General features: G+C 35.7%; 1 protein-coding gene across 2 annotated transcripts in view; it reads left to right on the plus strand.

Annotated features, from left to right (window-relative positions):
- The window catches only part of Mtpbeta (mitochondrial trifunctional protein beta subunit), a 241,179-nt gene that overhangs the window by 62,584 nt on the left and 163,542 nt on the right, over positions 1-15,053 (plus strand). For both annotated transcript variants that reach the window (XM_090391842.1, XM_090391841.1), the window contains exons 5-6: positions 9,714-9,781; positions 14,280-14,367. In XM_090391842.1, the coding sequence (XP_090247968.1) occupies positions 9,714-9,781; positions 14,280-14,367 (156 nt within the window). The remainder of the gene's footprint in view (positions 1-9,713; positions 9,782-14,279; positions 14,368-15,053) is intronic.

Consider the following 15,053-nt stretch of genomic DNA (forward strand, 5'->3'; position numbering starts at 1 on the left):
CCCCAGTTTATCTGGGGTTTTTCATCCCGGAAGCAGGCAAACCAGCCACGTGAATACACAGGCTACAGTCATAGATATAGTACTTAATCTCTCATTAGGAGGACTCAATCAGTCCTAAGGTGCAGTTGAGGAATGGGAGGGAAGAACCCCACATGAATAAATAAACTGGCTGAGGCAGATGAAATAGCCAGACCACCCCAGCATTTTTCATGGATCAAAACTTAATCAGCATTTTATTTTTTTATTTTATTATTTTTTTTTTGTACTGGTTATGGGCAGTACTACCCTTACATCATGTCCAGACTTGATATAGGCCTAAGCCTTTACAAGTGTTTTACCCTATGCCTGTTCTAGTTATCATTGCAGTCATTCTCTGGTGGCAACGCCATGCCACCAGTGTGCCCTGTAGGGCTCTCAAGGAAAGAACTTTTATATCCTTCTGCGTAGGCCCAAGCTGTTTTATCGAGGAATGGGAGGAATAACTATCTGCGCTCCATACGCCATGTAAAGAGATGGTGGCGCTGGTAAACCTCGGAGTTGCCCCATGCTCCTCCCATATCTTACTAACTAGATATTGGTTATTTTTTTTAGTAGTTCACTTTATTATTATGGCTATAGGCTAGTGGGCACCCTGTTCCCACCACCTGGGCATCAACTACCCAAACGTCACCAACTCTTTTAATCACTAAGTCTGGCTTAAGCAAACCTGCGGAGGTCCTATAATGTGGTTCCACCGCGGTCACCCAACCTTTGTTCTTAAAGTGGTTGTTCAGAATGGAAACCATGGCGTCATGCCTCCGCATGCGGACCTCATGGGTGCGGAAGCAACACTGGGCTATATGAGACAATGTTTCACTGCAGTGGCAGCCAGTCCTACAGTTTGAGTCGTCACTACCCCATCGAGCTGTGCGGGCTCGAGTAGGCAGGACATTGATCCTCGTCCTGATAAGGTCAATATACTCGAACCCAGGGAGGAGTTTGGTGCCATCCCTTACCCAATCATGCTGGGGAGGCACCAGATATGACTCTTTTAAAGGAGCACTATCTACAGAACAGTGCAACAGAGATGCCCACCTCTTGTGTTCTGTGGGTACTGACTCGATTAAAGTACCTTGATAATGGGACCAGCCTTTAGCCCACCTAAAGTCTTCTTGTATTAATGGGCTATAGAAAGCCTCTCTGCAGATAGGGGAAGAATATAGTTCTAACTTCGCGATTCTTGACAGCCACAGGTGTGGAATCAGCCATCTAAGTGATGGAACCCCAAGCCCACCATCCTTCACCCTTGTGTGGAAATATGCAGTAGGGGTGTCAGGCAGCAGTCAGAGCCATGATCTCAAGGTTGAATGGATAGCCCTGTCCATTCAGGACAGTACCGATATATGTCCTACCAAGCACGAACTTGTAAAAGCGAGGTCGGAGATAGTGGGAAAGGAGAAACAGTCTTTTCTGGGGCTTAAGAGGAGCTGAGATCGCTTCTTTGAGGAAAGCTGGGATAAAAGGGACAGAAGACCTACCCTTTGGGATGAACGTGATACCGAGGTATCTCCACTCTTCCAGGATGGTCAAAGCATGCAACGGCCTCCCATGCAGGGAAAACTCTATAGTCTCGACCTTAAGCTTCTTCTCACAACCAGAGGGGACAAGAGCTAAAGTGCAGGACTTCTCTACATTAATAGAAAGGCCTCGAATAGAGAAACAGTCAACTGCCCGCTCAAGGAGTTCCTGCAAGCCTATCTTAGTAGAGGCTACGAGAATAAGATCGTCTTCCTTTAATGCTAGGCCTTTGCGGACGATCTCTTGCGCCTAGAGAGTAGCCTATATATATATACACATAGTCTATATATATATATATATATATATATAGACTAGCCTTCTGACTAGGAAGAGAGTGAAGAAACTCATCTATGACGCAGTTAAAGAAAAGGAGAGATAGAGGATCACCCTGGCGAACACCTCGCACTGCGGGAATTGAAGTCGCACGGGATCCTGTAGTGATAGTGAAGGAGCTACCTAAGTATAGCTCCATAACATATTAAAGAAAGGGTTCTGGGCATCCAGCAATAGACAGCGCTTGAAGGAGAGCAGGAAGGGAGGTGCTATCCAAGGCCGTTTGGAGATCCAACGACGCCATATGTAGAGGCTTAAGGTGGGGGTCGGGAATCAGAGAGAAGAGAAGAAAGAAGATATATATTTTCAGCACAGCCATCCAAAGGGACAAAAGCTCTCTGTGATTTTATGACAAAGATTTTATCAAAAGATTTTATGATAGAGTCTAAATATCACAGGGGAGATGGTAATAGGTCTAAAGTGTGATGCACCACTTGAAGTTTCTTTCTTTGGAATGAAGATAGTTCTTGAAGCACGTAGATATGGTGGTATTGCTTTACTGGAAAGGAGAATGTCCACTAAGTCTTGAAGAATCTTCAATGGCACCTTCCGAAGCCTAGATGCAGGAAAGCCATCAGGTCCAGAGGCAGGGAAATTGGATGAAAGAGCTGCTTTAATCTCCTGGATGGAGACAGGCTGGTATATTTGAAAGGCAGGAATGAACCTCAATATCTTATGATGACCAACCTACGATATTGAGGTCCATTCCTGCCTTTCAAATATACCAGCCTGTCAAAGATCCTCACCGCTCATGAGAAATATAACACAAACCTTATGTGATCATGTGCGTTCTACTGGGCATATACAAGCGATGTGCACATATCGCAAAAGAAAATCAAGTTCTTTAAAGAGTTGAATTGATTATGAATTGATGAAGCAAATACAATCTGAAGAAAATTATTGGCAAGAGGTTTGAAATAATAGCTACCATTAAGTTATTGAGTAAACTAGGGCTGGCATTTAGAGGCAATACAAATATTTTTTCTGATTCTGATTCTTGCAGAAATTATTTACCGTGTTTACATTATTTAAGTGAATTTGACGATTTTTTTAAACATCACATGAAAATGTATGCCAATTGTGGTTCTAGCAGATCAAATTATTTTTCTTACCACACTTGTGATGAATTCATAGCATTAATAGCTAATAAACAAGAGAAATATTAATATCAGAAATTAAGGAAGCTGCTTATTTTGCAATAATACTCGATTCAACGCGAGAGACATTGCCCATAATGACCAACTAGCTGTTAGGTATGTTACCACAAATTCTGACATTAGAGAAACATTTATCAGGTTCTTCAGTATTACACAACATAATTCCTTATATTTAGAAGAGGTACTATTAAAAAAATTAGAAGAATTATCTTTGGAGATAAAAATGTGCAGAGGACAAAGCTATGATAATGCTGTCAATATGAAAGTTGTCTATACAGGTTTACAAGCTAGACTGAAAAAACATAGTCCCTCCGAACATTATATACCATGCTGTAGTCATTCCTTAAATTTAATTGGCAACTATGTCAAGGAATCTTGTCCAGAAGCAGTGCAAAATTTTTGTTTTATTCAAAATGTATATATGATAAGTAAATATGTCAAAATGTAAATATGACAAAACTATGATAAAGCTGCCAATATGAAAGGTGTCTGTACAGGTTTACAAGCTAGACTGAAAAAACATAGTCTCTCTGCACATTATATACTATGCTCTAGTCATTCCTTAAATTTAATTGGCAACTATGCTACAGAATCTTGTCTGGAAGCAGTGCAATATTTTTGTTTTATTCAAAATGTATATAATTACTTTTCATCTTCAACAAGCAAATGAGGTATTCTCCTTAAACAGTTAGAAAAAAAATCTTTAACAGTTAAAAGACTAAGTGAAATGAAGGTGGTCTGACTGTATATTGGCTTTGAAACGTGGATATAAACAAATTAAAGAGACATTACTTGGTCCATTTCTCCTCATGAAAAACCTATTTCTAAATTAGAGAGCTCATCATTGGCATTTTGACAATTCAGAAACAACAATTTTAACAGTTGTGTGGGACAAAATTTTACAACGAATAAATGCTACTAGTAAATCTATACACAATCCCGATATGGATTTGTTGTTAGCTAATAGTTTGTTACAGTCTTTAGTTGGTTTTATTTTAAATATAAGAAATAGTTTTGCTGCTTTAAATGAAGAAGTGAATTTATTAACAGATGAGACAAAATTTAAAGATGAGAAGGAAAGAGTGAAAAAAACGAAAAAAAAATGTATGACGAAGTTTCACAATCTAACATTGAGATTATATTACATAGAAAAGAAAATTTCATTGTTAATACTTTTAATGTCATATGCGATAAGCTAATTTTGGGAATTAATGAAAGAGCAAAAAACTATTTAGACATAATAGATATAGCAGACATTCTTGCTAGCATAGATGTTGTATCTTTGTTTACGAATGTCCCAGTGAATGAAGTCGTGACTCTTGTAGACAATCCATTTCCTCAAGACATCACTCAGCTTTATAGATGCCTAAATTCCAATTTTTTCAAGTAGAATGGGAAGATTTAAACAACTGTCAGTTGTTTATAGAATGAGGCTTCCATCGCACAAACCAAAGTCAACGTGGGAAGACACTTCCATAACAATCCAGTCTCATCGGCATTATATATTTGTTCCACAGTCATATTATTTTCGTCCACAATTTTCTGAAACTGCCCTATAAACTCATTTGCAGACAACTTCATCGGTACTCCTCTGTTCACCAGACACATCTAACTTACGGATTCCATTCCAGGCTTAAATTTCAACTTACGAAAGTGTCGTTGTTTTGGTATTGCCGATTAATTGGGTGCCAGTTACGAGAGATTTTACTGTACAAACTGGCTAAATATTATCCTCATCCATTAAAAACCCTCTGCACTCTAAAAAATCTTATTCTGACATTATGGTCTGTTTCGATGTCACCTCACTTTTCAATAATATACCTTTGGTAGAAACCCTTAACCTTATTAAGCCACATTTTCACCATGACATAATTGAATTATTCAGATTCACCATATTTGCAGGTTATTTCTTATGGAAAGAAAAAAACATACAAACAACTAGATGGCACCGTGGATTATGGTGCCATCTAGTTGTAACTGTGCCATCTAAGGTAACTTGCAGCAGTTAAAACTGCTGCAAGTTACCCTCCTTCCCCATTCCCTTCTAGAAACTTCTGTATGGAGCATTCTGAAAAGCAAGTACTCAACACAGCCACACTTAGACCAACAGCTTGTCTGCACTGTACTGCCTCATGGTACAGACACATTTAGATATATTTTTGGTACATCTTAACAGCAACATCCTAAAATAAACTTCACCATAGAAAAGGAAAGTAATAGTCTCCTCTTTTTAGATATACTAGTGACATGGCTTTCTAATTTCTCATTATCCTTCTCCATCTACAGAAAACCTTCTCATACTGGAAGGTATTTAATTAAACAATCACACTACCACCCTTTCCAACAGTATGGCATCCTCAAGACACTTGCTCACTGAACCAGGACTATTTCTTCTAATGACACAGCCCTTGAAACTGAGCTCAGGGATCTTTGCAACACCTCTTTAGCCAATGCCTACAGCATATATAAAATAGACAAAATATTACACAGGATCACAGTAAAACAATTTCCATCTCAGAAAAAAATAATAGTGAGAATTTTCTGCAAATATGATTTCCATACTACTTTCATACATTCTCCTAAAAATTGACTACATCCACTTGAACATCCTAGAGTGTAGAAACTTTGTACTGACTGGTAGGTCAGTTAACATCCGCCTTGAAGAACACAAAATTACATTCAATATCATTTGTATGACAAGTCAGGATTGGCAGACCATGCTCTGGATACTCCTTCACATAGGATCAAAAGGAAAAAAAAAGTCTATATTACATAGAAGCCATTACAGGTCTGAGAGGCTATTCATAGAATCAGCATCAGTTATGAAGCACCCTCCCAAATTTACTAATGATCTGGGAGGCTATTATTTTAAGACCTAATAAATAGTCTTTTCTAAATTAATTTTGTAGTTATCCAACTCACAGAGGATGCCATCAAAGGATGTTAGGTCCGTTACAATTTAAATTGTTTCCACAATTACTTAGTTTAGTGCTGTGTGCAAGTCACAGTTATCATTGTGAACTGATGATGCATAGAAAACCGGCAAAATGTTATTAAGTTTAATAAATTTATTTTTTCCTCTTGGTGATGTTTATACCATTAAGTATTATTATGAGTTCATATTTTCAGTTTTCTTGATAATTGAATAAAAGAACTCAGGAACTCAAAGTGTGGACTGCATGTATTTAATTTTCCTTCTGTGTCTAACAGAAGGCTGTTTGTTTGAACTGCTGATTGCTTGCTTCCTTTCAATCAAATGAAGAACTCTCTCTCTCTCTCTCAAATATTATTATATTGTTCTTTAATACAATTATAGTAGATATTGGCACCAGTCCACTTTGAAAATTTATTGAACCCATCTGCTGGCTTATAAAGAGTTAACGGAAGTTGGGAAGGATTGTTGCTAATTTTAAAAGCGACTAAAGTAATAATTTATGTCCAATGAATTATAGGAGAGTATCCCATTCTGGTGAGAGTAGAATCTTTCACTTAATATCTTTCTTCTCATTCTTCTGATTTTTCCTGCCATCACATCAATTAAGTGATGTTTTGTCAAGTTTTCCATATAAACATGTTTCCTTGTCAAGGTGCTCTGCTTTCATAAAATCAGCATTCACTTCCAGTTGGAAAACCAAACTTTCTTCTAATCCTTTTGTTGCACTGTCTTCATCATTGATTTAAACCAATGTTTTTTTGCTTATTTCTTAAGTGCACTTTTTACAGTAATTTGTTAATAATAATCTGCAGTTAATAGTTAACTGTGTGTGTGTGTGTATATATGTGCTAAACAAAGTAACTGCAAAAGAAAATTACATAGCTTGATGTTTGTGATTTTTTTCTTTACTAAAATTCAAATTTTTGTAATATCATGAGAAAATTTTCAAGTATTATAATATAAAACTTCTCTAGGCTAAGATTTGCAGATATGTTTCTGTAACACCTATTGAATAACATGGATGAGAAGTGCAATTTGATCTCATCCACCATGGCTGGTAGAGAGGTTAATCAATAACATGCTTGGCTTCTCTTTAATGAAGAGCAGCCACGCAAGATTTTGAATTATCCTCTAACAGGGGCATGGAAATGAATCCATATGTATATGACATTATGTGCAAGGGGGAGGGACATATTTAAAGTTTGGCACTTTTTAAAAAGTGCAATTAAAACTTTTCCATGAAAACTTTTACATTATAGGTGAAAAGTACTATCAGTCCTATTCTCCTGCATGAAATATGTCAACTTATGAAATCTATAATATTTTCCCAAAATCAAAATCGACTCTGTGTCAATGGAATTTAGCTCTAATAATATGAATTCACATAGATTGGGGATTGGATTTCAATGTCAAGGTCAGACAGGAAAATACTTATAAAGAAACAATTGGAAAACATAGTCCACATTCCAACCTTTAACCAACTTTTCCAATACTTCAACCATCACTGCCGAGATATTAATTGGTCTGTAATTTGCTGCTTCTGTCTTAGACCACCATTATGTAATGGAACTATCTTACTCTTTCCACTCCCTTGGAATCTTGCCAGAGCTTAGGCTAAGACATCAGAGCCAATGCCGGTTCTCTTGCACATTTGTGTTGCCAAACGGCCAGTAGTCTATCCAGTCATGCCATGTGTTGATATTTTTCTGTATGCTAAGAATCTCCTGTTTGTCCGTCTCATTTTCCACATCAGCCTCTGTCACATCAGCAATTGCAAAATCTCCACCTGGATAATATGCTCTTGCAAAGTGATCATATTCAGCAAGTCAACTATTTCTTCTTGTGTCACCTTCCTACTGTCAGCATTGATTAAAGTCATCATTCCATAATTATGCTTCCTCTTATTCACATCATAGCAAAGACGCTCTTTTGGATTTACTCTGACCTGTTTAGCTAACTTTCTCTCATAATCTGATTTGGCCTGTCTTACTATATTACTCATCTTTCTTGCCTGCACTTTTTTCTGCTCATCAATATGTGGATCACCTTTCTCTTTATATTCTCTCCACAATGTTTTCTGTTTTGTAGCCCCTCCTTTGGATCTCTACTCACCTACTTAACCCTCACTTGGTTTATCCTCCTGGCCATGGGTATGTAGTCTGATACTGTTTCTCTCACACAGTCTCTGACTACTTGCCATGCACTACTCATACTTTCCTCTTATAGCTTCTTAAGTTATGGTGCTGCTTCCTAAGTCTGTCATTAATTATCTGTTGTATTGTTCAATATAAACCCTTTCCTGGCAGATTTTTTTTCACATGTTTAGCAACCTCCCAGAACAAGACTGGTTCATTGGAGATGGCCTATGTTGGTATGGATATGTCTTCTAATGCTATTACCAGATTTTGGACTCTTAAACCCCTGGTCCCCCTCCATCACATGCTGTTTCAGGTAATTATCCTTCAGTAACTGTATGATTTCCATTTTGCCGTGTGCCCTTTTGCTCTCTCCAGTATATGTCCCCATAGTTGAAGCCCCCATAATAATTCCTCAGCATACACTCATTGTGCTAATATACCATGGCACCTAAAGGATTCATAATCATTTATTTATCTTCTGACAGTTTGTGCAGTAGGAGCAGTATTGTTGTTCCATATTTAATCGCCATTTTGTTTGTCAGTGATACCAGATTTCAATACCTCTGGAACAATTTATCCTCTTAATGCAGGTGAGCAATTCTTGTCTTCATTTGTTTGTTTTCATGAGTCTTCAAATATGAAAATCTATGCTGGCTAAGTTTGCATTCTTAGTAATGTTATTAGCGATTTAGAACGAAATCGTGGAAATGTATGAAACAATTTTTACTTTTTTCACAGTGCATGTACAATTGCAAAAAATAGGCTGTGTGTGTGTGTGAGAGAGAGAGAGAGAGAATGCCTTTTAATTTGCTTAGGCTTCACAAAATGTATAGTTAAGTTTATAAAAGAAGAATTTGCATCAGTATTTCTTAGCCAAGTAATGACAGTAGAAACTGTTTGCTATAAAACTGTCAGAAGTTCTGATGTCAGTTTCTGATCAAGAAATTTTGAAATAAGATGGAAAGAACAGAATGGGAATGTCAACAACAAAAGAGAAGACAACTTGGACTTGACTTTTCATTTTTTCAATACATATCATGTCACTGAATGGAATAAGAACTTCATGACATACGTCGAAGATAACTTCATTGCTTGCAATATAAAAGAATCAACTATGGTCATCTTTTCACAAGGCCCACCTAATAGAAATCAGGAATTGATCCTGTGCAATATATAGAAATTGCTTATTAGATCTTTTCATGTCAGACTTCACCTTTTCAGTCAACTATCTGCTCACAGTGCTGAACAATAGCTAACTCATCCCACCTTCCACATGTTTTCAGCCAGTTTATATCATAACAGTGCCTACATAGCTTATTTTAGTATTTCATATTATAGTTTGTTTGCCTTTATTGCGTTTATTTTTATGTATTTTTTACCCAGAAGGCAGAAGTTTTGATGGTGAGACTAGTCGGTTTCATTATTTCTACAGTTATCATAACCAAATAAAAGCCTAATTGTTACTAATTATACTTTTTGGTTGAAAGTCTCCATATCTAATAATAACATTGCCCTTATATTAATCATTCTTGGTTATAATTACTTTTTTAAAAAAATGTTCAGGATTTAGATTTTATTTTTTGTACATTTCAGATATTATTGATTATATAACAGTTGGAACAGTCATTCAAGAATCAAAAACTAGCAATATAGCCAGAGAGGTAAGCAAACTAATTAAAGGAATTCAATTTTTTGTTCTATTATTGTTGAGGTATTTTGAAAATATGATATACATAATTACCATGGCTTTAAAGCCCTAATTTTCATTGCAAAAAAAAAAAAAAATTCATACATTTTAAAAAGTTATTTTCAAATTGTGAAAAAAAAAAAAAAAAATATGATAAGAAAAATTCAGACTCACAGCTGAGAATTCTGATTTATAAATGTTACTGGATTTAACAGTAATAGTGTCCTCCAAAACAATCACAAAACCTTTTTTTTATCCATCACTTGATTTAGTTTTGTGTTAGAAAGAAATTTTCATCATCTGTACATTTTTGGAATAGTCAGTAAAAATTTGATCCCATGATAAAACTATTTATCTTCTAGTAAAGATTTTGTCTGATCCTGTTTGACTTTCTACAGGTTCCTTGTTTTCATATTTCTTTTCAATATTTTTTTTTTTTTTTACATAGAAAAGTCGATATTAAAGATCCAACATTATTTCAAAACTGAACATTTTCATAAACTATGAAAGTTTCATAAATTTGACCTGAGAGGCTTATGAGAATGCAATCCTCGGTATTGAGTTGCCTTAGTTTGCACTACTTAAAAGAACACAACTGTTTCCCAGGTATCCATATACAGGCAGCCCTCGGTTTACGCCTCACTTCCGTTCCTGAAAAAAAAAACGGGCGTAAATCGAATCGGCTTAAAACGAACCCAATTTTAATGGGGGTATTAAGTTATGTTCTGCTTAGTCAAAAAAATATGCACATGAAGTATGTGTAACATTATTATATTTAAAGCTTTGATAATACATACACATATATTTGTTAAAATAAAATTATTAATAACAAAAATAAAACAAAATTATATACAAAAAATATGAAACTTTGAAAAGATATTACATATTTCTATGTTGAAGTTCCTGGTTTCAGATCACCTGCATTTTTTTTTGAAAAAAGTGTCCAGTGTTAACTGCCTAGATTTTCTTTTTCTTTCTTTAAGGAGTTCAGTGTAAGGTCGAATAGATGCAATTACACTCCTTTTTGCATTTGCAATCATGGTCCATTTCGCAGAGTTCATCAGTCAATGTCTCTATGCTTGCAAGAATACACTGTAAATTGGCTGTTTTCATATCTCTCAGAGGACTTTCTTCGTTTTCTTTCTCCTCCTTTGGATGTTGACTTAATTGTTTGGCTAATTATTTTAAGTCTTCATTGGAAAGTGGTTTATTATAGCTCTCTAAGACTTCTGTCACATCTTCAGCTGTAATATCGTCCAATCAAAAGCGGTTGCAAAAGCGATGTTGTGTTTGGGGGCATGTAAACAATCTTGACATCCAATGGTGTTCTTACTTCAGCAAGATTTTGAGGATGTCCAGGGGCATTATCCAAGAGAAGCAATTCCTTGGCTGGCAAATCATTTTCTTTACAGAAGTGAAGCACAGTAGGACAAAAATTATTTGTGTACCAATCTATAAAAACATCTTGTGTAACCCAAGCTCTCTCCCACCTCTTGCACAAGCTTGGTAATGTCTTCAATAACATTCTCCTCTTGCTCTAATTCCTCGAACTCATACATAAATGCTGGAAGACGTTTTTGCCATGCTCCTTTTAAACACTTTGCTGACACTTTGTTCCAAGCTGCCTTGATGTTGTTAATGCCCTTCAAAATATCGAATGACCACCAATACTAGTCTTTAATAGTTTTTCCTGAAGTGTCCAAGACTTTTACCATTTCCATAAATGTTATACAGAGGTAATAGGCTTTGAAGATTGATATAATTCCCTGCTCCATCGGTTGCAAAAGCGATGTTGTGTTTGGGGGCATGTAAACAATCTTGACATCCAATGGTGTTCTTACTTCAGCAAGATTTTGAGGATGTCCAGGGGCATTATCCAAGAGAAGCAATTCCTTGGCTGGCAAATCGTTTTCTTTACAGAAGTGAAGCACAGTAGGACAAAAATTATTTGTGTACCAATCTATAAAAACATCTTGTGTAACCCAAGCTTTCTTCTTCCATTTCCAATAGACTGACAGCATGGCTTTTAGACCCTTGAAGGCGCATGGTGTCTGTGAATGGTACACCAACATTGGTTTAAGCTTCAAAGTTCCGGAGACATTTGCACCCAACAAAAGCGTGTCTATCTTTTGCAGCTTTAAAACCTGGAGCGGAACATTCTTCACAGGAAATGAAAGTGCGTGATGGCAGTTTTTTCCAGTAGAGTCCAGTCTCGTGAACATAAAAAATTAGATCAGGAGGATAACTTCCTTGTTCTACACAGTCGTGAAATTCTTAAGGAAAAGCAGCCACTGCCGCAACATCTGCACTTGTCGCTTCACCACATAATTTGACACTATGGCACTTACTTCGAGACTTAAATCTCATGAACCAACCTTTGCTTCCTAAAAATGTTTCTTTGCCTCCATCTGTCTTTTTAAGATCCTCAAAAATTGTTTTTACTTTCTTAGTTATAACAGCCTGTGTCAGAGGAATGTTTTTCTGATTCAAGTCATCCACCCATAATGCATAATGATTATAATTTTTCAATTTTTTCATGAAGTTTATCCCTGCTATAACTTACATGTTTTGCATTTAGTACTGCCGTAGATTGTTGTGCAGACTGTTTTATTTTATCTGCATTTTTCATAATTATAGTAACAGTCGATGGAGGTAAGTTCACACTTCTACAGACATTAGCACGTGTCTGCCCATCTTCCATTCTTCAAATCGCCTCCATCTTCTTTTCAAGTGTGATTGATTTCCGCACCTTCTTAACACCAAGTTCTGCTAACTTTCTCACTTCTTTTATCAGACATGGTATATAATTATGAACTTTATCAATTTAAATACGTATGTATGTAAAAAAAAAATTAAATAGAACAATTAGGTAGATTCAACAGTAAAACTAGGTTTGCTACATATACGTTGTAGTAGCTCGGTAAACACTAGAGTGTCTGCTAGCCTTGTTTCTCAGTCAGACCACACTATAGCAAGAAATTATTGTGAATCGTCGTAAACTGCATTTGCCTTTAATTAGTGCATTTGATAAAAGTTTCAACCTAACAGCTGTTTCAAACTAGTTGGTTCTTTTCAGAGACCAAAATATAGGTAAAGGGTCTGCTCCAAAAACTAGGTAATCCCCCAGATCACTCTAAACTCGACGAGTGACTGAAGGATCATTTAACTCAGCAGAATGTAGCTGAAAGAAATATGAGTTCTTTGTTCATTTCTTCATTATCATAAATGCGAATATTTGCTCTAACTTCTGGTGTTGATATGATACCTGGTTTTTGGTATTATAATTGATAATGACACATACACACAAGGTGAATACCAAGGATATGAACAGGTTCAAAAATTTATTTACAGAAAACATGTATAGAAATTAAACTTCCACAAGTGTTCAGAGAACGTTAACTAATTTTGATTTACTAATAGAATTACATAAGTTTATTGTTGGATATTTTGTTTATTTTTCTGGATAGTGACTGGAATCTTATCTATAGGTTGTGTGGGTAGATGAATGGCAGTAAAAATGTTTTTTTTTTTTTTCCTATTTTCCTCAATAGCTTTCTTTCTATGGAGGATATTTATTCTTTTATGACTAAATAAACACATGTAAAAACCATTTACGTGTGTTTATTTAGGCATGATTTCTCCATAGGTTTCTTTATATAATCATTTATTCTTTTGTAATTTCTTTCTTTCTATGTGTTTTATTCTTATTGTTTATTACTAAAACAAATGTTGGATAGATAAGTTTCATCTACTGTTGTAAATTCATTATGAGAGTGGAATGGATGACCTCACACCAACAGCAGTGTACAAACTGTTGATATTTCATACAGTCACATGACATTGCTTATGTAATGCAAGTTATTTGAGAAAATAACTTACATTACATCCTTATAAACTGTTTCAGAAACATTATGACAAAGTATTATGAATTTCCAGTGATATAATGAACATATAATGACAGTGAACTTTCTTGGTACATATCACATCCATCTATCAAAAATGTTTTCTTATGAGAAGAAATAAGAATAGTAAACACTGAAACATGATTCATTGATAGGCTCAACATATTTCACACTATTTTTGGTATGCTACAGCATTCTGGATTTTGCATACTATTTCTAGACTTGGGCTCTGACAACTGGTGTTTATTTAGTGAAACTAAAACATGCTATAATGAAAGTGAATAATATGGAGAAACCCCTTATAAAGAATTATTTTAATTATGGTGTTTCTTTAAGCCAAAATTAAACGAGCAATTTTTATTACTTTTAACAATCTTGATAGGTGTTATTAGACAGCTTATGCTAATATATATATATATATATATATATATATATAGATTTGTAATAATAAAACTTTGATTTCATAAATATAATCTTTTGATTGTATTGTATTGTATTTTTGCATTGTATATGAATCTTATATTTTGTTGCTGCCTGTTGATATGTATAAACATAACTTTTTGCTTTCAGGCATCTTTGGGTGCAGGCATTTCTCTCCATACACCATCACATACAGTAACACAAGCATGTATATCTTCTAACCAGTCGATTACTACAGGTACTTTCTAGTTCATTATATGTTCTTTCTTGTTATTTTTATTTATTTATTTATGTGAAGATCTTATACATGAGAGATTGGGCAACCTGTAGTAGGTTAGTACTGTGGGTGGGCAGGAAGGAACTTGCTCACATATGAAGAGCTGTGGATTGTATTTCTTGGGAAACATACAATGGGGGACTGTTCCAGAGAGCAGCAGTAGAAGGAATGAACAAAGAGGAGGAAATAATTGTTCTGTAGGTTTGGAGAAAGTTATCAATGTCTCCAAAATAATGGAGAAAGCTATCAATGGTCAGCTTCTTCACTACCTAGAAGCTTGCCATTTAATCAGCAACCACCAGTATGGATTCCACCAATCCAGATCCATAGCTGATATATTAGCCTGATCATTCACCACTATACACATACCATGGATAGGTACAGAGAAGCATGTGCTGTTACCCTTGACATTTCCAAGGCTTTTGATTGTGTTTGGCATCAAGACCTGCTTTGTAGATTGCCTTCCTTCAGCCTACCCGCTACCGTCTGTAACTGGATAACCAGGTTTCTCTCTGGTGTTTCACTGTGTGTTATGGTGGATGGTTGCTGCAGGAGTAACTCTCCGTTCTCTCACCTACCCTCTTTCTCTTATACATAACTGAACTACTCTCAATCATTACAAATCCTATCCATAGCTTTGCCAATGA

This window comes from Typopeltis vanoorti, chromosome 4 (genome assembly GCF_054136105.1).
Source record: "Typopeltis vanoorti isolate ZY-2024b chromosome 4, IOZ_Tvanoo_1.0, whole genome shotgun sequence".
NCBI classification, from domain to species: Eukaryota; Metazoa; Arthropoda; class Arachnida; order Uropygi; family Thelyphonidae; genus Typopeltis; species Typopeltis vanoorti.